A 24,952-nucleotide genomic window follows, 5' to 3' on the forward strand; every position below is an offset into this window, starting at 1 on the left:
ATGACATAGGAAGATTTGGACAATCTGTGATAAAGCATTGCCAACACTGGTCTCTACCACTTAATGCCTATATAGCTAAGACTTTTTCTAATTTAGAGGGGAAAAAAGGCAAGGCCAAAGATAACTTTGTGGCCCTGGGCATCTATGACAGATACTTCTCTTTCTCAACTACCTTTGCAAAGGATGAAAGCCCTGAATTATTCCACTACTGCCAGGAGTAATGGTAGCTGATTAAAGTCATATTGCTGTCTGTCAGTACTTCTCAGCATCAAGAAGGCCCTTTCTGGGTCCATGAATGAACTACAGAGAGTCTACAATTATGCAAATTGGAGATTCTTGAAAGAGGCATCTCTATTACAAAAATCCATTTCAGCCACTCTTCCATGTCTCTGATTCTTTTGTTGTTTGTTTTTAGTCTTCTAATTTCAGGCTTATTTGAGTATCCTTCTGGGTTCTTCCTACTTTATCTTCCTATTTCTTTGTTCTGGCCTGTGACCTACACTGTTCTAAAGCCTCTCCTTGCTTTAAAGCATAATTTTTGGTTGGATATTCACAAGGTCCCCGTCCTCTAAGAGCTCACAGTCAATGCGGAGGATGAGCTACCTTCATGGTCATCTAAATTATAATACAAGACTAAGTGTGTAAGAAAGTGAAATGGAAGAACAAAGTAAGGACTTTGAGTAGAGGGTTTTGAAAGTATGGAGAAGGGCATTGCAGATAACAGAACAGTGAGAACATTCTCAGATACTGAGAATGCCTGGCTGGAGCATTTGTTGAGGGGAAGGAGGATGTAGTTGATAAGAAAATGTTTTAGCTCCATTCTTCCATGACGTCCTTTATGTATATATATATAAATATATATATATTATAAATATATATATTATATATATAATATATATAAAAGATTTATATATAATATATATATTTTTATTTTATATATAATATATATAAATAAAATATTTTATTCATTTATTCATGAGAATACACAGGAGAGCGAGAGAGAGGCAGAGACACAGGCAGGGGGAGAAGCAGGCTCCATGCAGGGAGCCCGACGTGGGACTCGATCCCGGGTCTCCAGGATCAGGCCCTGGGCTGAAAGCGGTGCTAAACCACTGAGCCACCTGGGCTGCCCACATTTATATATTTTGTATATTTTAATGTTTTTCTTGTTAAGAGTTAAAAAGAAAGCAGCACATACAATTTGGTCCAATAGTCTAAGAACATGTGTATTGGTAATTCCTGTCTGAGAATTGAGATTAGTTTAAGATGCTATTTAGATTAAGATGTTATGTATAAAGTTATGAGTTTCCTCAAGGCTGTTTTCAATTGGCATGCTTTCTGCTTTTTTAATTCTAAACAACCCTTTCCACGCTCCTCAGAAGTATGGGCAAATACAAAGAGGGAGAGGTCATGGTATAATGAAATAAATTTAGGGCTGAGCAGATATGAATAAACTGGATGTAGGTGATTAGGAAGAGGTTTTAAAGATGATTCCAAAGTTCAACTCAGGGATAATGTTGGTACCATTAAAGTAAACAGAGTTTAGAAGGGGGAAATTGGTTTTGGAGGAAAGGATGAATTTTGCTTATTTTGCTTTCGTTCATCTGAACAGCTCAAGTAGAAGGAAGATTTTTCTTTTAAAGGATTTTTTTCAACATTTTCTAAAAAAAATATTTTATGTATTTATTCATGAGAGAGAGAGAGAGAGAGAGAGAGAGGGGCAGAGACACAGGCAGGGGGAGAAGCAGGCTCCATGCAGGGAGCCCGATGCGGGACTCGATCCCGGGACCCCAGGATCATGCCCTGAGCCAAAGGCAGATGGTCAACCACTGAGCCACCCAGGGGTCCCAAGATTTTATTTATTTTAGAGGTAGGGGAGGAAGGGGCAGAGGGAGAGATAGTCTCCAGCCAGCTTGGGCTGAGCATGAGCCTGAGGTGAGGCTGGATCTCAGGACCCCGAGCCTGAACCAAGAGTTAGACTTGCACTGAGCCCCTAGAAGTAAGATTTTTAAACAGGAGATGACTGCAGGGCACTGACAGCAGCACCACGGCCGGTGGGTGTGGGACCATTAATAACTGCGCGAGGCCTGAAGGCAGTACAACATGCTGTTTCAGGAGCTGAACATTGTGAAGGTAGAGGTTAAACGGGAGGTAAGCGTCTAGCATGTACCAGCTCGTCAGCCAGGCTTTTAGGAGCAGGTTAAAATGTCCATTGGAAGCCATGTTAAGTAGTCTGTGTTTTCTCCTTTTGAGACAAAAATGGGCCAGTGAAGACCTCTCTAGGTATAGGGTCCCCAGATGGCAATTTGCTTGTTAGACTGGTCTGGCGGGGAACCCAGGACAGGCCCCCGGGGCCAGCAGAGGAGAGGCCTGGGGAGGCCGCCTCTGGCCCAGGTCCTGCAACCTGGACCACCCCAGTACCCTCCCACTGAGCAGGCCCCAGGCTGACGGTGCCAAGAAACACAGCAACCAAGCTCAAGGACACTTTAATGCAATATTTTAAAGATATTAAAATTAGGGCAGCCTGGGTGGCTCAGCGGTTTAGCTCCACCTTCAGCCCAGGGCCTGACCCCGGGGGCCAGGGGTTGAGTCCCATGTGGGGCTCCCTGCATGGAGCCTGCTTCTCCCTCTGCCTGTGTCTCTGCCTCTCTCTGTGTGTCTCATGAATAAATAAATAAAATCTTAAAAAAGAAAAAAAAAAAAAAAAAGATTGCAACTTGGTTAAGAGACATGGTCGCACATGCAAGGCCCACGGCTGGAAAGAAGGAAAGCATAATAAGTAGATTGCTGTAAATATTATGCATCAATTTACTTCCAGGGAAGCCAGGAAAGTAGAACTACACTGACTTCTGGTTTTGGCATAAATAATATAAACTTAATGGGGTGCGTTTTAATAAACCTTCTCTTCGAATTTTCGATATTCAAGTATTTTAATATCATGGAATTTTTTTTTTTTTTTTTTTTTGGTGGGGGAGGTATATGTAAAAACGAACGTTTTTTTTCCCCCCTCTTGTGCCTCAGGATTCAATATGGCTCAGAATTTAATTAAAATTTTGCTTTTTTTAAAAAAAAATATTTTTATTTTTATTTTTTGTTCATCACAGATTTCTTTTTTGAACTAACATTCTTAAAAATCTTACCCTGACTCTTCCTGAAATATTATTTTGATCGCCAATTTTTTTTTTTTTTTTTTTTGCATCCCCTTAATTTTTCCTTTCTCAGCTCGACTTCCTCCCCCGGGTTTCCCCGCTGCAGGCCGGCCTGGACCTGCGCAGGCTCCCCCCGCAGGCGGAGCATCCTTTGCCCTCGCCCACCTCGGCCCCTCCTGGGCCACAGGGGAAGCTCGTCCAATCATTTCATTTTATTAGAAACTTGAAATCACTTCCGCTACTCACCGCTCGGCGGCGTTGCCTCATCCGCTTCCGCCCGGAGGTGGAAAAAAAAAAAAGAAGCTGGCGGAACTACCGCGTCGCTTCCGGAAGCGCTGCCCGGAGCGTTTCTACGACGCACGCCGCAGCCGTTCCGCGTTCTCATTCCTCTCGCGAGGCGTGCGTTCTCCCTGTCCCCGGAAGTGCTTGTGGCGGTGACGCTGAACCCGCGAGAGCTTCCGGTGCGGGAGGGGGAGAGCGGGAGCTCGTCGCTGCTGATGGCGAGGAGGTGCTGCGGCTGCTGTGTGTGTGTCTCGGCTCTTCTTCTCCCCCGTGCGGAGGACTTCAGGGTTTTCTGTCACTTCCCAGGTCTTTTTACGGGGTGGGTTAGGAGCGCCACCTTTGGGAAGGGGACCCGCCCGTCCCTGCGGGGAGGCCGGGGCCGGGGGGTGGGGGGGAGTCCCGGGGTCTCCGTGGGCTTTGCCACCGGCATGGAAGGCGGTGATTTTAGCAGCTCCAGGTTTCAGATTTACATCCCTTGGTGACGTTGTCATACTTGGTGGGCCTCCACTATGGGTCAGGAACAAACTTAGGAGCGTTGGATGTGGCAGTCAATATAAATCAGCCCTGGGAAGGGGGGGGGGCTTGCATTTTTATTTTCTTACATATATATATTTTTTAATTGGGAGCTCAAGGGGGCTTGCATTTTGCTGGAATTTGAGAAGACCGTGGAATGCGAGTGGGAAAAAAAAATCAGTTTTTTTTTTTGGTAGGAGTTAGAGGAAGAAGCAAGGAGAGTAAAAACGACTTCAACTTCTTTTTTTTTTTTTTTTTCATTTGAGAGGAAAAGTCCTGGTAAAATGTGCAGGGATGTTTATGGTGGCGAGGGGGACTGCGTAAAATTAGGAATGTAGTCGGGACGTTAGGATTAGTGGGTTTGTGCTCTTGCTCTAAGTGACATCTCTCTCTCTCTCTCTCTCTCTCTTTTTTTCCAGGGGAAGACCACACACTACACTGTAGGAAAAGCAAATAGAAGCCATGTTTCGAAGACCCGTATTACAGGTAATCAGTCGCTTCTCCGTGATGGTGTTGAGATGCGTTCTCGTCCAGCACAGGTGATGAGGCTTCTTCAGGGTTTTGACCTCGGTAGGCGAAGGACCTACGAGAGGGAGATGTGTACTCCTTTGCTAGGATCAGGGGCAGATTTCATCTGAGTAAATGCTGTTCTCAAAGACAACAAAGGTTTTCCAGCTTGCCTATATAACGGGAGTCAATTTTTTATATTTATTTTTTATTTATTTTTTTTGGGGGGAGTCAATTTTTTAAAACATGTAACTTGCATTTACATCAGTTACAGAGCCTTTACTGTCTTGCGTGAGCTAAAGACTAGGAGAGTCATTTCCAGCATTCTTCTCTGAGGCATGCGGTTCCTTTTTTTTTTTTTTTTTTTCTTTTAAAGATTTTTTTTATTTATTCATGGGAGACACAGGCAGAGGGAGAAGCAGGCTCCGTGCAGGGAGCCCGATGCGGGACTTGATCCCAGGTCTCCAGGATCACACCCTGGGCTGAAGGCTGGTGCTCAACTGCTGAGCCACCCGGGCTGCCCATGGGGTTCCTTTTTTGACCACCGGCCTCCCCCGCCCTCATCTTTCCACCCCATCTCCCTGTGCTAAGGGCTGCAGCGGAAGTCAGCCGTCAGCGCAGATGTGCTCCCTCCCACCAGTCTGACTCCTTAGTTCTCCAAGCCCTCCACCAGCCCAAACCACTTGTTTCCCTCACTTAAGTCTGGGCACCAAGTTTATAGGTTCTGGTTTGTAACACCTCTCTTAGTCCCCATCCTGTTAAGACTGGTGAAGAATCAATTCCTCTCTGAAACCTGTTCTCATGTCTCCCCCAGTCTGCTGTAGAATTGACTCTGTATTTGGATCTTCACTTTAACCTACACATCTGTTTAGCAGCTTTTTTTTTTTTTTTTTTTAAGATTTATTTATTCATGAGAGACAGAGGCAGACATATAGGCAGAGGGAGAAGCAGGATCCATGCAGGGAAACCGACATGGGACTTGATCCAGGACCTCAGGATCACGTCCTGAGCCAAAGGCAGAGGCTCAACTGCTGAGCCACCCAGGCATCACATGATGACTTTTAAAACCAAAGACAAGGATGTGAGATATTTACTCTTCCACTTGGACTATGAAAAACACAGACTTTGGGCAACAGAAGGCTACTTCTTTAAAAAGTTGAAATCAGAGCAGGTGATGTTTCTTACTGGGGAATGAACTCGGGTGAGGTAGTCTTATAAAAATTTACTCCCCATTCAGGAAAGAATAAACCAGTACAGAAGGGAGCTTTTAGGCCTTGGGGGCATAAGTGAATGTATCAGTTGTTTGTCATATTAAAGAATGAGTTTAGTGACTGACCTATAGTAACCCCATGTGAGTTTGATGAACAGGAGAGCTGGGCAGCAGGGAATGGTAATGCTGGGGAGTCTTTTTTTTTTTTAAGATTTTATTTATTTATTCATGAGAGACACAGAGAGAGAGAGGCAGAGACACCGGCAGAAGGAGAAGCAGGCTTCTCGCAGGGAGCCCGATGTGGGGCTTGATCCCAGGACCCCGGGATCACGCCCTGGGCAGAAGGCAGATGCTCAACCGCTGAGCCATCCAGGGGTCCCAGTTTTGCATAGTTCATAGATTTATTCCAAGGACTGGTTTGTAAGAGGTAAAGCACTTAGCTGGTGTTCAGTAGTGATGGCTTATGTCACTGAATGTTGCTACTTTGTGTCAGGTACTACCTTCCTCTGACAGACTGACTTGACTAGTCCCATTTTTGTATTTTATCAGTGAATCGGATTTGTCTCTATCTTAGACTTTTTTCTTTGCTCCGTCGAAAGCATGATTTTTTTCCAACACATATATGACTTTAACCCTTTGTGTGGAGCCATGGAAGCACCACAGTCCGGAGGGTTGCCACAAAAGAAAGAGGATTCCAGGTTAACTCTCCTGTGCATGCCATCTAGGAGTCTACCCCTGGGCTTCTGTGGCAGTCGGCCCACCAGCGTTTGCTTGCTCCTTCTGGTGCTGTGATGGGGGAACACATGAAGTGCATCGCTTGTCTTCTGGGCATATGTGTGCTGTAGGAGCCGCTGACCCCATGGTGACTGAGTGTGAGCAGGTTTTCTGTTTGCGTTTCCCTTTCCTCCAAATTAAAGTCATTCTACTTGTTTGTTCCACTTTAGGTATTTCATCAGTTTGTGAGACGCGAGTCTGAAATAGCCAGCAGCTTGGTTCTTGAAAGATGTAAGTAATAGCTAATTTCCAAGTTCAAAGTATGTTGTTTATGGCAATGTGCAAATATTGTAGACGAGGTGCACTAACTAGTTAGGGTGTAATCTGCTGATCCCCAGGCTCTTGGCTCCTGTTTGCCTCTCTCCTCTTGGCCTTGCCCCATTGGGCTGCAGGGGCCTCGTAGAATTTCCTTGAGTCCTGTTTGGTGACCTCAGTCTCCCAGGGTCATGTGCTGTTTGCCTGAGGGAGTGGAAGTTTGTGCAAGCTATTCTTTCACAGAAATATATATACTTAGATATATTTATGTATAAAGATTTTCAGAGCTCAGATTTGTTCTTTTAACCATATAGTTTTTTTCAAAAAAAGATAGTCTAAGATTTTAAGATAAAGAGCATAATGTGTGTTTTGTGAGATACTTTCTCTAAGAATATTTTCTCTCTTCTCGACAGCTCTTCTTTCCCCTCCCAACCTCTTGTTATTCACCCCAAGTTACACCCAATCTTCTAGAACGTGGGTTTTGCTTAATGCTGAGATTGGAGTTAAAGTACTATTTGTAGCTGTTCCCCTTCTGGACCTTTTCTCTGAATCTCATTTTATTTACATGCTGCATTTCAGCTCTGAACCGTGTGCAGCTGCTTGGGCGAGTGGGTCAGGACCCTGTCATGAGGCAGGTAGAAGGGAAAAACCCAGTCACGATATTTTCTCTAGCGACAAATGAGATGTGGCGGTCAGGGGAGAGTGAAACATACCAAATGGGTGAGTATAAAACACTGGGGTTTTAATTGTATCAGCAATAAAGAGACGTTTATTCTCAGCTGATTAGAGACTCTTTCGTCTCTAGTTCTGTTCCTTTCTCTTACAAATTGTGGTTTGGTTTTGCTGGGCATGTTGTCTTTTGGCATTTATTTTGTGTGCTGGCGTTTGTAACTGCATTTCCTATTCTTATGATTTAGGTGATGTCAGTCAAAAGACAACGTGGCACAGAATATCAGTATTCCGACCAGGTCTCAGAGATGTGGCATATCAGTATGTGAAAAAGGGGTAAGTTGAGGAAGGAAGGATCTTACAGATTGGTTTAAAAAACTGGTAATAGGTGTTCTCAGGGAATGCCTAACTCCTTTATTTTACTATTACTCTGTTAGGTCAGGATATTTATTCAGAGCTTAGTACTATATGCATGGCGTGTTGCTATGTGTGACTAATTCAGAGGTGTATAAAACATGGTTTAGTTTTCTGAGAACTTACAGCTTAGGACAAATAAGGATTGTTCGTGAATAGAAGCAGGTGAGACAAGAGAGAATGCAGAGCGTACTGAATGCCGTGTGAGCAAGGGCAACCCATGCTTTTAGGGATTCCCTTGTCACCTCTTGGCATCCACGCAGAGTCCTTAACCCAGGATCTGGGACATCTGAAGCCTGACACACGGATGGCAGTGTTCACAGCAGTTATTTTATATTTGATAATTCTGTATCAGCTTAATAGTCCCCTTTTGGAATGCTTGGATTGATTACAAATAAAAAATATCTTTTCCAAACCTGTAGAAGGACAAAAAGTTGTGTTGAACAGCAGTTGTATTCATAGTTAACATTTTAGAAATGTACTTGTCTTATAGAAATGAACTATATTCTCCAAAATACAATTTTAGGAATAAATAAAATTTATTTCTTTTCAATAACTGCGTGACTTTTTTTATATGTACTTCCATAGTCCTTTATGTATGTGTGAATTTGCACATTTACACCCACATATAAATACAGGAAATTATCTGTATGCAATTTCAGCCACAATTGATGAATCTGTGTGTGTTCCCTTTGGTACCCAGTCATTTTACCAGTTTTGTCCACTTTCTATATTTTACTTTGTTTTTTTTTTTTTTTGGACTCTGAAAATTGATGCCAGCATGCATTTTCTGCCCTTTAAAATCAGTTACGGTTGTCTTGGGGTTCAGCCTTCTAAACAGTGCAGAAGGGGCTTAGTAATTAACTCCAAGTGAAATGCTAAGCTGAAAACCTGTTTTGATTTTATTAATCTAAGTCCCTTGAGGATGTTAGTAAAAATATTACCTGACTTTGTCAAAGTTAAGTTACAGTTGAAAGTCCCTTATGTTTTTATGGCATATCCTTTTCAGTTTGGACTCCCAAGACACAAGGCCTGCTGTGTATTCTATGTTAAACCCTTGCTAATCGTGCCAGTTCTTCCTGAAGTAGGTTCATGAACTTGATTGTGGAAAGGAATTGAAAAATAAGCGAAAATAGGCAAATCCTTTAGGGAGTCCAAAATGAAAAGTGGGAGACAATGACATGTTGGAAATCAGTCCTAGAGATTTAAAGGATGCCACGTGTTACTCTTCCATTTCATGGTCTTAAAGTCACTTTCAAATTAAAATTCTGGGATGCCCAGGTGGCTCAGCGGTTGAGCATCTGCCTTCAACTCAGGGTGTGATCCTGGGGTCTGGGATTGAGTCCCACATGAAACTCCTTGTGGGGAGCCTGCTTCTCCCTCTGCCTGTGTCTCTGCCTCTCTGTATGTTTCTCATGAATAAATAAATCTTAAAAAAAAAATTTCAATAAGGACTGCTGTCAGCTGAAGGCTGAGAACATTGTCTTTTTTACCTGGATGTGTCGAGTCTGTGTGTCTGAAACCTTGTGTTTCAGTACTCTCAGTACTCCTAATGTTGAACTTTGAGATGTGATAGCAAAAATGAGGTTATGCATGATTCTGTGTTTCTTTTTAAGATTTTATTTATTTATTCATGAGACACAGAGAGCAGCAGAGGCACAGGTAGAGGGAGAAGCAGGCTCCCCACAAGGAGCCTGATGTGGGACTCGAACCCGGGAATCTGGGATCACGACCTGAGCCAAAGGCAGAGGCTCAACTGCTGAGCCACCCAGGCATCCCTGATTCTGTGTTTCATCCTCCTCTCTCTTATAAAACAGATTGGAATCTCCAGACTGAAAACTGTAAATTTTATTTTTACTAGGTCCCGAATTTATGTAGAAGGGAAAGTAGACTATGGTGAATACACAGACAAAAATAATGTGAGGCGACAAGCAACAACAATCATAGCTGGTAAGAAGCTTGTGATAATACTATTCCCTCCTCCCATCCCCCTTGTTTTAAACCCTTGGCTTGTAAGCGACTTTCATGGGGGCTTTGAGTGCTGCTGCTGAGATTGTCAGGCAGCTCACCATGAGAAGCGGGAGTCTGGTTTGTGAGTTTGCTATGAGTTTCTGCATTTGCCTGACCCTTCAGAAAATTATCTCTATACACAGTTTCATTTCACAGGTAACTTTGGAGTAAAGCGTTTGTGTCAGTACTTAACTGTTTGAAGTGAGAGAAACTAATGTCTTTGAGGACATGGCCTACATAGCCAGAAGCCTGTGCCGAGATAGAGTTGCGCTGGCTGCTGTTAGTGGCTTTAGACGTTTATGCAGGCTTATTCACAGCCTGCTTGGTCTTGACATGATGATTTTAAGTTCCTGTTGTTTTTGTTAGACAAAATGCAAAACAATGTAGAAAATAAGGACACAAAGCTTAAAGAAGACTAAGATCTCTCCTAGAGCAGGGTTTTCAAACTTTTAAAAAAACTGTACAAGAATTTTGAAACAAACGTAGCCCTTTGTACATGTCTAAGTCAACATGAACATTTTTTTCAATATGAAATTGTTACTCTGAAATGTGTTAATGGGTGTAAAAACCATAGCAATTTGATCCTGTCATCCTTCAATTTTTTGAATTGAATGTACAAATTGAATTTGTACATGAACGAGCTCTTCAACATTTGGAAATTTTATGTTCTTTCTTTTTCTCTGAACTTGTTTTTCCATTTTCTCCTAAGAAATACATCTTGATATATATTGTATGGATAAAAATATTTTATTACTCATCCTATTATATTCTTAACAAAAACTCATACATAACAGAAATTTAAAAATACTTAAATTCTGTGATACGAAGGCTATAAATGTTATATTTCTTCTTGATTGGGTTATCATTATAGTGGCTTTTAGGACATAAGCTACTAACGTAATTTTAATACATAAATTTGAAAACTGAAATCTTACTGGAAATGCACCTTTTAATAAGAGAGATGGTTTTTTTTTTACCTAATCAGTAAATTATTAAAAAATAAGACAGTTAAACATTGATTTTATTCTTTTGTTTTCTTTTTATGGATGTAAATAAACAATGAGAAACTTTTTATAAGTAAATACAGAGAAATGAAAGAAAGTAATGTCTTAGTGTTTATGAACTTCTGAGATAGTCAAAACTGGGGATCTTAAAAATTTTTTTAATTATGGAAAATGTCAGACGTACACAAACATAGAAGTAAAAAAAAGATCTTCTGTCATTTAGCTTCAACAATTACCGACTGATGGCCAATATTATTTCTTCTATTTCCTCAGCCCGCTTTTCCTCCACTTGAATTATTTTCTAGTGAATTCCAGACATTATATTATTTCATCCATAAATATTTTCAGTAGGTATTTCTGAAAGATACGGATTCCTATTTGAAGCATAACTATGGTGCTATTATCACACCTAATCTTAAGAAATCATTAAAAAAGTTTTACTAGGCATCACAGTGTTTTAGGTTTCTTTGATAGCTTTATAAGTACAAGTCCATATGTTATATTACATTGTTTATATGTATCTTAAGTCTCTTATTTTGTTTTAAATAGCAAACATTTATTTTTCTCATAGTTCTGGAGGCTAGACCTCTGAGAACTTAAGTCTCTTTTAATTGACAGATTTTCCTTTATCTTTCCTTTTTATTTCGCTCTGGAGTTCATGTCTTAACCACTCTACCATTGCTAAATTATAACTTGTCATAAATAATAATTAAAAAATATATTTTCTTACTGGTTTCTTTGAGGCATATTGATCTTTGAAGCCAACATAGTTCTCTGCCCTCATTATCAGACCTTAGATGAGGTCCCAGCTATTTTGATTTCATGATTTTTGGATGTCTTGACAGTGTTTCACTTCTGCATGCTTTTCCTTGGGCCATGTCTCCAGAGATACCTACCTGTTCAAAAATTTATTTATAGATCTCTATAGGACATACATCTACACCTGTGATTTTAGCAGTGGAAACCTGACTTTCTAATAAAATAGCTGACATTTCTAAGTCTTTATCAAATATGTATTTATGAAGCGTTTAACACTTTGACATTCGACTATAAACCAAAAGTGTGGGTAAACTGCATTGTATAGATTGTTCTGAACCAAGCCAACTGGTAAATAGAAATGGTTCAGATTATCTGCCATTTTGTTCTCTTCTTGTCACTTGTATTCACAGCATGGGTGAGTTAATTAATTGATTAGTTAACATAGATTTATGGCTAGTAGTAAAGGTGAGTAGATCTTTAGTGACATTTGAATTGAAAGAAACCGTTTGTTTATTTATTTATTTATTTATTGAAAGAAACAGTTTAAACTTGACTGCTTTTTTTTTTTTTTTTTCTTGTAGGGATCCATGTCTTTAATATAAAAGTAACTACCAGTGGATGGCACTGTTGCCTTTTTACACTGTGGTGTTGCAATAATCTCCTGCAATAACTATTCTGTATCAAGATACTATGTACTTAGAAGACTATAGTTATAAATATTGTGATACCCACTTTGAATAATTCTAAAGTTATAAGAATCTGGATTTTTTCAAGTTATGCAGGAAGTACTACTCCTTTTCCTTTGCTCGTCCTAAACTGACTCCATCTGGGACAACATTTTAAGTGCAGTGTCTGATGTCCTTGTATGAAAATACTCTGTGATACTGATTCGTAAAAATTTTCCCAAGAATGAGTATATAAAACTCAATCTCTTTTAAAATGTAAAAATAGAATGTCTTCTGTGTGAGTGTTACAGCCTATTTAGACATGAATCTGTCTCTGTTAATAGTGCCATATACTGGACCCCGTCCTTTCTCTGTACCTCCAGTAAGTGGAATGCTATGCCTGGATCCTCTTCTGTGTGAGGGTGTGCTGCCTGGTTTCATGGCATCTATCAGAGTCTGGCAGGCATTGAAATCTATGACTAGTTCTTTTGTAGGAAGTTATTGCTGAGCAATTAGAATTATCTTCAGGGAAGGCAAGAAATACCACACTTCTAACAAGGTCTGAGTTGTTGACACATAGCTGAAGCCCAACTTTTAGCTCCTTTGGTGCCTGTCATTTATGCCTCTCATGATGAACATAGCAGGAGTTATTTCACAATTTAGGAATTTTTCTAAAATCCTGTTAACAGCACTAACATATGGGTGCATTGTAGGCGAGCAATTAAAGGAGATGGAGAAAGAGTTCTGAAAATAATATTTATGATTTGGTTTCTTTACAGATAACATTATATTTCTGAGTGACCAGACCAAAGAGAAGGCATAGAGTGGACGATTCTCCTTTGGCCATTGTTTGGTACAGTCTCATTTCCAAATCGTGTATAGTCTTTATAGTTCCTAAGGTCAAGAATTAAAATATTCTTTTATATAAAATGAGTGATAATACTTCTCTTGACTATTACTGCCCCTCCCCTTTCGGTCTCATAGACCTGTGCAGCTAATTGTTTAATCTTTTAGGGATGGTTTTTGTGTACAAGTGTGTGAAATAGTGGACTGCTAGGTTCATCTGTCTTATGACAAAGGGATAAATGTCCTTTGGGAGACTTCCTTGTTTTTTGTGCTCACTTCTATTTATAGTATTGGTTCAGCCACTGAGTAGTGGTTGAGCTTCACTGTGAGTCAGGTATTTATCCCGTGGTTGTGAATAATGGTTTTCTTACTTTCTGCTCTGTAAACTAGACAGCAAGGACTGTGTCTTCTCTGTGTGCCTGCACCTTCCCAAATGTGTGGTACGGAAGAGATACTGGATCACCGGTGACAGATGAATGATCCCAGTGGGATATTAAGCTTTAGGCCCCAACTGGAAGGGGTTGCTGAACAGTGGTTGGTATCTGACCTAAACTGCTTCAAGACTAACCTATCTTCTTCCCCTCTTTTGTTTTTGGACAAATTTCACTTGTAGCTTTTATTAATCAGCAATAAAGATCTAAAACTACATGGAAGGATGAAATAGTTCATGCCCCAGGGGGTCTGGTTCCACCATTTTCTATCTTTCTAAGCCCCATTCTCTATCGTTTTAGTCTTATCCAGAACTTGGGCGGGGGGAGGTCCTCTAAACAACCTTTGACATTACCTCCATAGGTTAGAGGCTTGGCTATGACATTTTCCTTTTATTTTTCCACACGGTCCCTGGATGCACATATACAGAGCATTGTGAACACACAGTTACTTTCAACACAGTAACTTTCATAAGATTCTGGAAGTTACCAAGTACTATTAATTTCCTAATATTACAGAAAATAAACTCCGGTTTTTCAGTGCGTCTTGTCCTTTTTCAGTCTGTGTTGGACCTGCACAGGTCTGCCTGCTAGCTGGCTGCAGTTGCTCATAGTTGGTTGCTGCTAAGCTTGGTGCCCAGTTCTGATAGAAATCCCTCATTCTGCCTGGGCCACCTGGCCTCTAGCTTTGGCTTACGTGAGCCCCAGGCTGCATGTCTTGACCCCTCCCTCTGAGGGCTGGACCGGCGTGGCTTCGCTGACCCACAGTTGAGCAGCATTTTGTATTTACAGTGCAGTGTGGTCAAGGAAAGATGGAGTTCCTTAGCTCTAGGTTTTACGTTCAAACTGTCTGGTGACATAGTCCTCACTCCTTTATGCCACTATTTTTTTTTTTTTTTAAAGACTTTTATTTATTCATTAGAGAATGAGCATGCATAGAGTGAGAGGGAGAAGCAGACTCCTGCTGAGCAGGAAGCCTCATGTGGGGCTTGATCCCAGAACTTTGGGATCATGAACTGAGCCAAAGGCAGACGCTTAACTGACTGAAACCACCCAGGTGCCCCTATGCCACATTCCTTAAACAAAATGAAACATCAAATTTAACTTTGGGCCACTCTTGGCAGAGCTACTTTTATACTCTTTAAAAGTTGTGAGAAGTGATACAGATTCGTATTCCTGTTATATTAGTGCTGTGGGAAGGTAATAAGGTGAACAAAATGATTTAATGAGCAGCCCACAGCAGCTCTTAGTCTAGGGCACAGGGGCAGAAAGGTACACCCAGCAGGATCCATGTGAACTGAAGGCTTCTGCACGTTCCTGCTGGCAGTTACATGAAAGGCTCTGAGGTTGGGCAGCAGAGCTTTCAGAGTCGGGTATGCAGTGCAGAGGCTGCAGCATGTGCAAGGTGCTGCAGATCCGAGGTCCACAACCAGGCAGGCTCCCTGAGCAAAACCTCTGCCCTTCCCACTTGGGCAGCCACCTGTGCTGAGATACTGTACTTGTCCAAGCTGGAGTGGGTATGTGGAATCTGGTCTCCTAGGCCAAGTTTTATGTCTTGCATTCCCATTTTCATGTTGTTACGGTGTCAGGGAGTATACCTGTGGAGAACTGCACTATGACTTTGATTTTCAGGTTCCATGTTGGGTGGAAAGAGGAGTATGATACATAGAAGCATGGGAGAAAGAGGATCAAACAGCATGTGTGTTATTACTCCATTTTTGAAAAAGAGGTAATTGATGCAAGTATATGTTTAGAAAAGTCTGCAAGGAGAAACATATAAAGGTTTGATCTCTGGATGGGGAGATTCATGTGTGATTTTCTTTATTTTTTGCACTTTTATATATGTTAATATTTATATTTTTAGCATTGAACCTATATTTACTTTATAATAAGAAAAAGCAAAACTATTTTCACTTTGGAAAAAATCTTTCCATTATTTTCAAGCCAGGCTTGCACTTCTGATTTGACCTTCCCCTAATACTGCTTGACAGAGGTGAACGAGATAGTCTCTCATGTATTTATCCCTATCTTCTGCATGTTAGTATCGCATGCTTAGATACTTCATTTACCTTTTTTTCCTTTTCCTTTTGTTTTCATCCTAATGCATGAAATGACTGGCTTGACCCAGTCGTATGACCCAGAATGACTGGCTTTAAAGACCAGGCCATATGAGATCCACTGCTTGTTGCCAGTACAATCCTCAGTCAGTCAATTTCTTAAAGATTACTGGACAGTTAATCCAAAGACATCCTCAAACACCAAAGACATGTTTTTGTAGCTCTTTTGGGGATTACTTGTCATTGCCAACTGGTTTGCAACCTAACCTCTACAACTCATGAGAAATTACTGGTAGTGTGTTTTTGGAAGAGACCATGCAGTTTTTGAAGGCAGAGTTACCTTATACTCAAACCACCTCTTGGGCCCCATCCAGCCTAGCCTAGCACAGTGACATTCTAGGGCTTTCTAAATGTCGTTTGGTTGGATTGCCCTGAAACATTGATATGAAAATGAGGGCAGGATCACTTTACTTACTTTTCTGTCCGGGTTTGCATTATATGCCCTGAAGCTTGGTGTGGGAGTAACAATAAGCAAATCATTGTAGAAAAGTTGATGAGTTACGGAGAAATCTCTTACAGGGTAATAATTACCATATTAACACCTGGCGTTTATTGGCTACTCCCTGGGTGCCAGGCCCTGAGCTCAGTGCTTTTTATCGTTGTCTCATTTCACTGTTACCCTAAGAAGGTGGTACTATTCTGACTTTACAGGTGAGGAAATGTGAAACTGAGAGGTTAAGTAACATGTTAAAGTCATGCAGCTTATGAGAGGGACACCTGGAGTGTGAGTTTAGGTGTGTGGAGTTGGCATTTTGCTTCCTGCCTGCTGTGTGCTTCCTACTGCCTCCCACTTCCATTGGCCCTGCTCTCCAGAACCCCTGTGGCTAACTCTTGGCCTTTCAGGGTGCATCTAAGTCACATTGGGAGTTGTAGTACGTGATAGGTTCTGGTTGGGATAGAATCAGGAGTGAGGGAGAAATACCTCTGCTTCTTTATTCTTTCTCATTCTCAGTCTGATGATCCTACAGGAAAATAAGTCGCAGTTCATCTCTCTGCCAGGTCATCTTTACATATTCCTCTTGGTTCAAGCAATGTTTCTTTACTTATTATTCATAGTATCTGCTCCTCTTACTATTTCCACCAGTTGTTTCCTGGCTAGTGAGAGTTGAAGTTGTCAGCAAAGTTGCTCAGGTATTTGACAGGCTCACTTTTTAGAGGATGAGACTTTTGGCAGTCGTTGACAGCATTGCAGCTCGCTCTCACTACTATGTTTGCCTCTGCTGTCCCCACAGCCTGTGATAGGATGGTGTTTAGCTTTTTTGGCTGTCCAAATCATGCAGCCACAATAATGAAATTTCTCTTCCTTGTCTCTTTTTAATTCATTCATTTGCTCTCCGCCATGCTCTGGGACCTCGGGGTGTTGTTTGTGTAGTGCTACACCATGACATTTTGTAGTCTTCCTGCTATACCTGCCCATTTGGGGAAAAGGTGGTTTATTGTGATAGTTCAGTTAAGGCGGTGTAGTCAGACCGCCTGCATCTGCTGTACTTACCAGCTGAGTGACCTTTGCTCAGCTTCATTAACTTGCCCTGCCTTGTTTTGTTTTGTTTTTTTGTCGCTTTGCTCTTCTGTGGATAAAAGAGGGAAAATGGTAGTCCTAGTTTATAGGCCTGCTGTGACCAACACAATAGATAATGCATATAATTTACTTAGCATATGTTAATTTTTTAAAAAAGATTTATTTATTTATTCATTTATGATAGAGAGAGAGAGAGAGGCAGAGACACAGGAGGAGGGAGAAGTAGGCTCCCTGCCAGGAGCCCGACGTGGGACTTGATCCCGGGACTCCAGGATCGTGCCCTGGGCCAAAGGCAGGCGCCAAACCGCTGAGCCACCCAGGGATCCCAGCATATATTAATTGAATCAAGTGCTCGATACATACTGGTCATTATTATTCTTGTAGTTATTTTAAGCAAGGCATATCTCTTTCAGTCACCATGGCCATCTCCTCAAGTCTCATAGGATACTTACTAACTTTAGGTAATTGTACTTGGTCTTTGTTTTTGTTATTAATGTTCAAGGATTATCGAGAACATAGTCTGCTTTAGTGTTTTTTGGTTTGCTTTTAATCTTCCATGGCTATTTACAGTTAATATGGGCATCTTTTAAAACCCAAAAGTCAGTTGGGTGCCTGCTTTGTACCATGTAGGAATACAAACCTGGATATAGGGGTAAATAGAACAGGACTCCTGCATTGAAGGAACTCATAGTCTAGGATGATGGCAGCTGGGTGGGGAGGACAGAAGCAGGAGCCCATGCATGAAGTGTGCTACGGTGTGAGGAGCACTCTAGTAATGGTAGAAGTAAAGTCCTGTGGGCACAGATTTGAATAGTTAGGTTAGTTTTCAGCAGAGGAAACAGCATGAACAGAGGTCCAGAAACATAGAAGTATATGGATTGGTCAAAGATAAAACATGAAAAGGGGGTTGGGGCTGGATTATAAAGGGCCTTGAAAGGTAACAGAGGACTCTGGCAGTGGGGAGCTACATGTCTTAGATATATCAGAAGTGTGCTGTAGAAAGAACAGTGAAGATCTGTAAAAGATTAGATGGGGGAGAGCCTGCAGGCAGTTAGGAAGCTACTGAAGGAGCCTAGCAAGCTTAGCAGAGTGGGGATTACAGGTGACACGAGGGGAATTTGGTATTCATGGTGATTCATTCACTGTGCAACAGTTACATGCCAGGTCCTGTGCTGGGCTCTGGGTAAGGGATACTGAGTTGAAGAAGAACACGGAACATATAGCTCCTGCCCAGGATGCACTGGGGACCAAGTAGGTGCTGGTGGTAAGAGAAAAGGACATTAAGTGAGAATTCTAAAACTGGGCAGCCATATGGATAGTGACATTTTGTTTCTGAGACTAAAGAACATGAATGTAGGAGCCAATTTGAGAAGAGGAAAGATCAGGAGTAGTTTTGAACATAGTTTAATCACAGATTTCCTAGCTTATAATTGGTGATTAATGAGTGGAACTCAGAAGTTGAGACAGGAGTGACATTTTTTTTCTTCTGTTAAACACTTTTTAAGCACATTTTCTGAGACAACATAACGAATGTTGCCAGAATTCTAGCTTTCTGTTGTGGAAAACCATATTGTGGGACAGATTCCAGTTGGTTACCTGTTTTACAGTGTGGCAGGGATTTGTGTTAATCAGGTATGGTAAGATGACAGACATGAAAAAAACTGTCTTGAAAGAAGAGTTTATTATAGTTTTCAAGAGGAGGTCTCATGCCACACCATTAGAGCCACTTAGGGAAGCACCAAGGTAGGGCAGAAGGTAGAAGGAATGAAGGAAAGTATGGACCAGAGCTTTTATTGTGTGTGTGTGTGTGTGTGTGTGTGTGTGTGTGTGTGTTTAATGGGATAAGAATAATTTTCACTGGGCTTTGGGCAATAAGGGTGAGCCCTAGTTATCAGGTACCTGGTGATTTTGGGCAGAGAATAGTGTTCTGGACTGCAAGAGCCTGATAAAAGGAGGCTAATGGAGAATACGGAATCAGGATTGGTTGGTTTGCATGTTACAGACATGCTCAGGTGCCAGTGTTTGCTATTTCTAGGAACCAGCTAATGTTGGGAGGGGTTAGTTCCTCAGGGTCTGCCAGGGCCGAAGATGTCAAGCATCGTAAAATATGGAAAATAAGAAAGGTAATTAATAAGAAAGGTAGTTAATTCACTACACAATATCCATTATCCTTTCTACAGAACCCATTAATTTACAGAGCCCATATTCTGTTGGGAGTGACAGCTGAAATACTGCATTCCTGTTCTCCTTTGCAGTTGATGGTTGCTAAGGGGGTACAAGCAGAAGTCATCCGGTGGTGCTTCCAGGGAAGCTCCTTAAATGCCTAACTTTGTTGGGAGGCTCATCCTTTGTGCTTCTCCAGACCCTCACCTGGCTTTCCCTTGTCCGAAATGTGGACATGATGGCTGAATCTCCATTACCCATCTCGGACCATGAGAAGATCTTCAGGATGGAAGACGGAAGCTGGGATCTGTGATGACTGTGGAACCACCACACCAGACCTGGATGCTCAACCCGTGGACTTCTTTGGGAGACACAAATAAATCTCTACCTTGTTTAAGCCACTTACTTGTGCTTTGCAGTTAAACCTCATTCTTACTAATTCACACATTCTTTATCTCCTATACACAATGAATTTATTACTCTAATTCTTTCACTTTTAAGACCTTTCACTGCTAGTAGTAGTAAAATCTTACCTCTACTCTCACAATCCTTCAAACATTTAACCTATCTCTCAGTCTCAATTTGAGGAGGGACTGTACATACAATGTACACAAAACCTTAGCAATTAGCCTTAAAAAGAATAAATATAAGCATAGTTTTTCAAATGAACATTACTTAATTTTGCTTAGAGTCTCTAATGAGGAGCCTTAATTAACAGTCCCTTGTTAAATAAAGGGTGCTTAAGTTAACGAAAATACCACCCTTATGCCTCCTAGCAGTATGTCAGACTCAATCTGGAGTGAGGAGGTTTCCCACTGTGAAATAACCAGATGCTAAGTATGACCTAGTTTTTATCACATCCTTGGGTATCTTAGCTTGGGCTTACCAAAATACCAACGACTGGGTGATTTAAACAGCAGACATTTTCTTACAGTTCTGGAGGCTAGAAGTCCAAGCTCAGGGTGCTGGCATGGTTGGTGAGGCCTGTGTTTCTGCCTTGTAGGTGGTCCCCATCTCACTGTGCTCACATGACCTATTTTTGCTGGCAGAGAGTGAGTTCTCTGGTGTCTCATAAAGATGCTAATCCTGTTGTGTTGGCTCCACCATTATGACCTCATTTCACTTTGTTGTTGAAGGTCCTATCTCAAAATACAGTCACAGTGGGGATTAGGGTTTCTATATCTGAATTTTGAGTGGACACAGTTCAATCTGTAGTATTGGGCTTGTAGGAATAAAGGAACTTCCCTGAGTGACAAGTTCTAAACTAAGCTGGAACTAGAGCAGTAAGGTAACACTGATGAAAGGGAGTTCCCTGAGGACATGCTAATCTTGACGTTGTGGTTTGGACATAAAAACAAAGGGTATGTGTCAAAGGTTTGGTTCCAACAGTTTTTGAGGCCAGCCCTGGTGGCGCAGCGGTTTAGGGCCGCCTGCAGCCCAGGGTGTCATCCTGGAGATCCGGGATTGAGCCCCACTTCCGGCTCCCTGAATGGAGCCTGCTTTTCCCTCTCTCTGCCTGTGTCTCTGCCTCTCTCTCTCTCTTTGCCTTTCATGAGTAAATAAATAAAATCTTAAAAAAAAAAAAAACAGTTTTGAGATTAGAAGAGCATTTCTCTTAAAATGAACAGGAAGGTTGTCTTACCACCACTTCTCATTGGCAACTTATGCTGAGACTTTAGCAAGCATAGTCGGAAGGAAAGAAAAAGTATTAGGATGAAAAGGAAGGAAGTTACACATGGCTGTGATTATATAGAAACCAGAAAAGAATTTGTAGATGGTTGATTAAAAGTTGCTGCAAATAAGATCGGTGTACAAAAGTCAATTACAGACAACAGCAAAGATGCCGTATACAAGAGTATCAGAAAATGAGTCTTCCAAGTATGTGTTCTCTGTGGGAGAACATTATAAAACTTTATTGAAATACGTTAAAAGAAGACTAAACAAATTGGAAAACCATGTTTATCATAAGCATTGGTAAAAATATCAACCCTCCCCAAATTGATGTTACAGAGCAAATAAAAATTCCCAGAGGTGTTTTGGAGCAACTGGACGAGTTGATTCTAAAAGTACATTAATAAGCAAAGGTCCAAGATAAATCAACATACACCTGAAGAGGAAGAATGAGATGGAGTGCTTACTTTGCCAGTTGGCAAGACTTTATTTTTTATTTTTATTAAAGGTATAGTGATAAAAGAACCATACTATGGATGCAGGAATAAACAACAGTGGTATAGAATAGAGAACCCAGAAACAGACCATGTATATGTGGACATGATAAATGATAAAAGTGACATAGATCAGTGGGTGTAGATTTTTTTCAATAACATGCTAGTTTTTATTAATTCAGAATAATACCAAATCAGATCTCTACCTTACACTTCACACAAAGATCAGTTCCTGGTTATTGAAAGACTTCCTTGTGAAAGGCAAAACTTTAAAAATTCTGGAAGAAAATGTAAGTGTCTTTATGATTTAGTGGTGTAGAAGTTTCTTTTAAACAAAAATGTAAATATAGATAGGAAAGGGATACCTTTAACTTAAACATAGTTTTTATCAAAAGTCACTATAAAGAAAGCAAAAGTGACAAGTCATAAACTGGGAGAGAAGATATTTGCAATAGTATGCCTGAAATACAATCTAGAACGTATAAAGGATTACAAAGCAATAAAAATCCAATCTAGAATATATGAAGGCCTATGAAGCAAAAGGAAACAACAGCTTGGTAGAAAAATGGGCAGACACAGGGACTGTGAAATATAAATGATCTATTGATAAAAAGGGGTTTAGTTCGTTAATAATCAGGAAATGCAAACCAGAAACTGCAATGAGACTTCATTAAGCCCTTCATACTAACAAGTTTCAAAACATTTGATAGATGTGTACCAGAGGAAACTTATGCACTGGTGGGGAGAGTGTAAATTGGCACCTCCTTTTGAGAAAACATTTTGGCATTGACTTGTGATGTTAGAATTTTATCTAGTTATTCCATCTTCCTGTACACCCTACAGGAAGCTCTAGCCCATGTGGGCAAGAAACATTTCCAAGAGGGTTCTTAGCAATAATGTACATAATAATACAACCAACAACCTAAAGGGAACTACCCAGAGGTTTGTCCATAGAGAATGGTAAATAAATGTTCACACAGGGACATACAACTGTGTAAATGGATTACAGCTATTCCAGAAACAATAATTTTTAGAAACAATACTGAGTCAATATCAGTTAAAAAATGAATCTGAAACTTGAGCTAAAAACAAAAGTCAAGCTTCCTTTAGAATATTTGTTTATTTGGGGATTCTGGGTGGCTCAGTCCACTAAGCATCTGACTCCATTTTGGCTCAGGTCTTGATCTCAGGGTTGTGAGGTGGACCCCTGCCTCCCCTCAGGTTCCATACTCAGTGGGGAGTGTGCTTGAGATTCTCTCCCTCTCCTTCCATCCTTTACCCCCATCCATGTGCATGTTCTCTCTCTCAAATCTTCTTAAAAAATTGTTTATACAGTATATATTTATTGAGATTCTGCTATGTGCCAAGGTCTGAACCTAGGGTCTGAGTGTTTAGTGAATAAAATACTGAAATGGAGCATTATTAATAATTACTTGGCATGACAGACACATACCATGATTGTTCTGGACAAACTGAAATATTTTTTTTTTTTTAAGATTTTGTTTATTTATTTGACAGAGCCAAAGAACACAATGGCAGAGGGAGAGGGGGAAACAGGCTTCCAGAGAAGAGGGGAGCCCCATGCAGGGCTGAATTCCAGGATCCTGGGATCATGACCTGAGCCGAAGGCAAATGCTTAACTGACTGAGCCACCCAGGCACCCTGATCATTCTTTTTGTAGGAGATTTATATTGCAATGAGAAAAATTGTCTGAAAATAACCCTAGTTCAAACTAGGTTGTCTGGAGGACAAGCTAGCTGGGAAAAAAGAGTTTCTTTCACTTTCTCTCATCAGAAAGTGCTTCACATAAGCTCAGTTAGCACAGAACTGTTGACTCTAATACCAGTAGGAACTCTAATATCCTGTGGCTTCAAGGTGTTGGTCATCTGGTCTTCTCAGACACTCCTGTAATGGCTGGCTTCCCAAATCCAGATTTTCTGGCACCTAAAACTGTTTTGCTACTGATGAGTGCTCGCTTTGGCAGCACATATGTTTTGCTACTCATGAAGTTGCCTTCACACTTTTATTACAAAAAGTGAGAGCAATAGGGAGGGTGGGGCACTTCCGTTGGCATACAGAGTGCACTGCTAACAGAAGAGTGCTCTGGTCCTTTGTGTGTGTAATCATAGGAGGATGAAAAGGAGCCATGCTCTTATTTCTGTTGTTGATAAGAGTTTTCTCTTACTCCAATAAAGCCTGTTCCTTTACTCAGACCATACATACAATATGGTAAGATTTATCTTGAAGCCTGGTACATGCAAGAGGACATGAGGAAGAGATTCTTAGTATATAGTATAAGGAGTTCACATTTTGTTGTAGTTGCACTGGAAAGCCCTTGGAGTGTTTTAAGTAGTGGAGTAAAATGATCTAGTACATATTTTAGGATCATTCTTGTGGCTCTATGGAGAATCTGTTACAGAGGAAGAGATTGGAAGTGGAGAATGAGTTAGGGGACCATTGAGTAGTTCAGATGAGAAGGCATGGTAACTTCGACCAGGATGGAGGCAGTGAAAATGGAAAGTTCAGGGTATGTTTTGTGATTAAAATGGAGAAGGCGTTGATAAATTGATGTGGGATTATAGGAAAGGGAGAATCAAATTCTTAGGTGGTGCTTGATTTAAGCAACTGGATTGATGATGTTACTATTTGCTGAAATAGGGAAGATTGAGGGTAAGAGATAGTGCTTTTAAAATGAAAAGAAGAAAAAAAATAAAATGAAAATAAGTTAAGAGTTTTGTTTTGGACACGTTACATTTGAGATGGCCGTGATAGAGCCAAGTAAAGAAGTTAGAAAACTTCTGGCAGTATGAAAATGGCATAGGTTAGATGAATTTCTTTTTCTTCTTGTGAAAAAACCTCAGAACCCCAAGGAGAATGTGAAAGAGAGAGATGTGTGTTATATCTTTTTTGAAATTAGGAGACAACTAAAATTTCAAGCCAAGAGTAGGTGGAAGGGCTGTATTGTTCAGAGTCCAGGCAGGAAAGTGGAATCCAGTATAGGTATTTCAGACAGAGGGAATTTAATGTAAGAGATTGTTTATAGAAGTGTGGGAAGAGGAAAAGGGAGGAGGGAGGGCACTGCCAGAGCGCAAAAGGAAGGGGTTATATACCCAGAGAACAGAAACTGCTGATATCCCTGGACTGGAGCCTATGAGCTTGCACCTGTGGCAGCATTGCTGGGGAAGTGATTATGGTTTTTCTGTTGTGTTGAAGAGCCATTGCCTTGGCCAGGCTGGTAACAGTGTTCCTGGAGTCTGCATCCATCCATCTTTCCTCAATCAAAGGAACTGCCACCAAGTGACACCCTGTTGGAGTGAGAGGCAGGATTTTCTTCCTTTTCATCTGCCAGTTTTCCTACTGGCAGATACTAACAGCAAGACATCTGGAAAGGGCATCTGGGAAATGGTTTATAAAATCCCAGGCTCCACAGTATAGAGTGGACTATAGGTGGGGCTTATGGGTTTGAGGGAGAAAATAGGAAACTAACTAGAATAGGCTATTGA

The 24,952-nt window shown here is 41.0% G+C and overlaps 1 protein-coding gene and 2 long non-coding RNA genes across 11 annotated transcripts in view; 1 reads left to right on the forward strand and 2 right to left on the reverse strand.

Moving 5' to 3' along the window:
* The window catches only part of LOC144284976 (uncharacterized), a 41,514-nt gene extending 37,695 nt beyond the window's left edge, over positions 1-3,819 (reverse strand). The window contains exon 1 of the long non-coding RNA XR_013353363.1: positions 3,396-3,819. This is a non-coding gene — a long non-coding RNA (uncharacterized LOC144284976). The remainder of the gene's footprint in view (positions 1-3,395) is intronic.
* On the forward strand, positions 3,579-19,685 carry SSBP1 (single stranded DNA binding protein 1). 7 transcript variants are annotated; one of them, XR_013353359.1, is made up of 9 exons: positions 3,579-3,737; positions 4,364-4,430; positions 6,606-6,666; positions 7,270-7,410; positions 7,608-7,695; positions 9,635-9,723; positions 12,991-13,064; positions 13,448-13,591; positions 19,377-19,685. XR_013353359.1 is itself a non-coding variant. In XM_077850191.1 (8 exons), exons 2-7 carry the CDS (start codon positions 4,407-4,409, stop codon positions 13,032-13,034), a joined length of 447 nt encoding a protein of 148 aa, XP_077706317.1. In that variant the 5' UTR covers positions 3,579-3,737; positions 4,364-4,406; the 3' UTR covers positions 13,035-13,064; positions 19,377-19,685. The 7 variants fall into 7 exon arrangements, 6 of the variants coding, with proteins under 6 accessions (XP_077706317.1, XP_077706315.1, XP_077706316.1 ...); XM_077850191.1 differs by lacking the exon at positions 13,448-13,591; XM_077850189.1 differs by lacking the exon at positions 19,377-19,685 and having other exon boundaries at positions 13,448-13,705.
* Positions 10,866-20,355, reverse strand: LOC144284975 (uncharacterized). 3 transcript variants are annotated; one of them, XR_013353362.1, is made up of 5 exons: positions 20,217-20,355; positions 19,492-19,645; positions 17,762-17,913; positions 17,095-17,170; positions 10,866-11,144 (listed from the first exon to the last, which is right to left on the reverse strand). It is a non-coding gene; the product is annotated as an uncharacterized LOC144284975 (long non-coding RNA). The 3 variants fall into 3 exon arrangements; XR_013353361.1 differs by lacking the exon at positions 10,866-11,144 and adding an exon at positions 13,447-17,011; XR_013353360.1 differs by lacking the exon at positions 10,866-11,144 and having other exon boundaries at positions 13,447-17,170.
* Positions 20,356-24,952: the final 4,597 nt, after the last annotated feature.

This window comes from Canis aureus, chromosome 15 (assembly GCF_053574225.1).
Source record: "Canis aureus isolate CA01 chromosome 15, VMU_Caureus_v.1.0, whole genome shotgun sequence".
NCBI classification, from domain to species: Eukaryota; Metazoa; Chordata; class Mammalia; order Carnivora; family Canidae; genus Canis; species Canis aureus.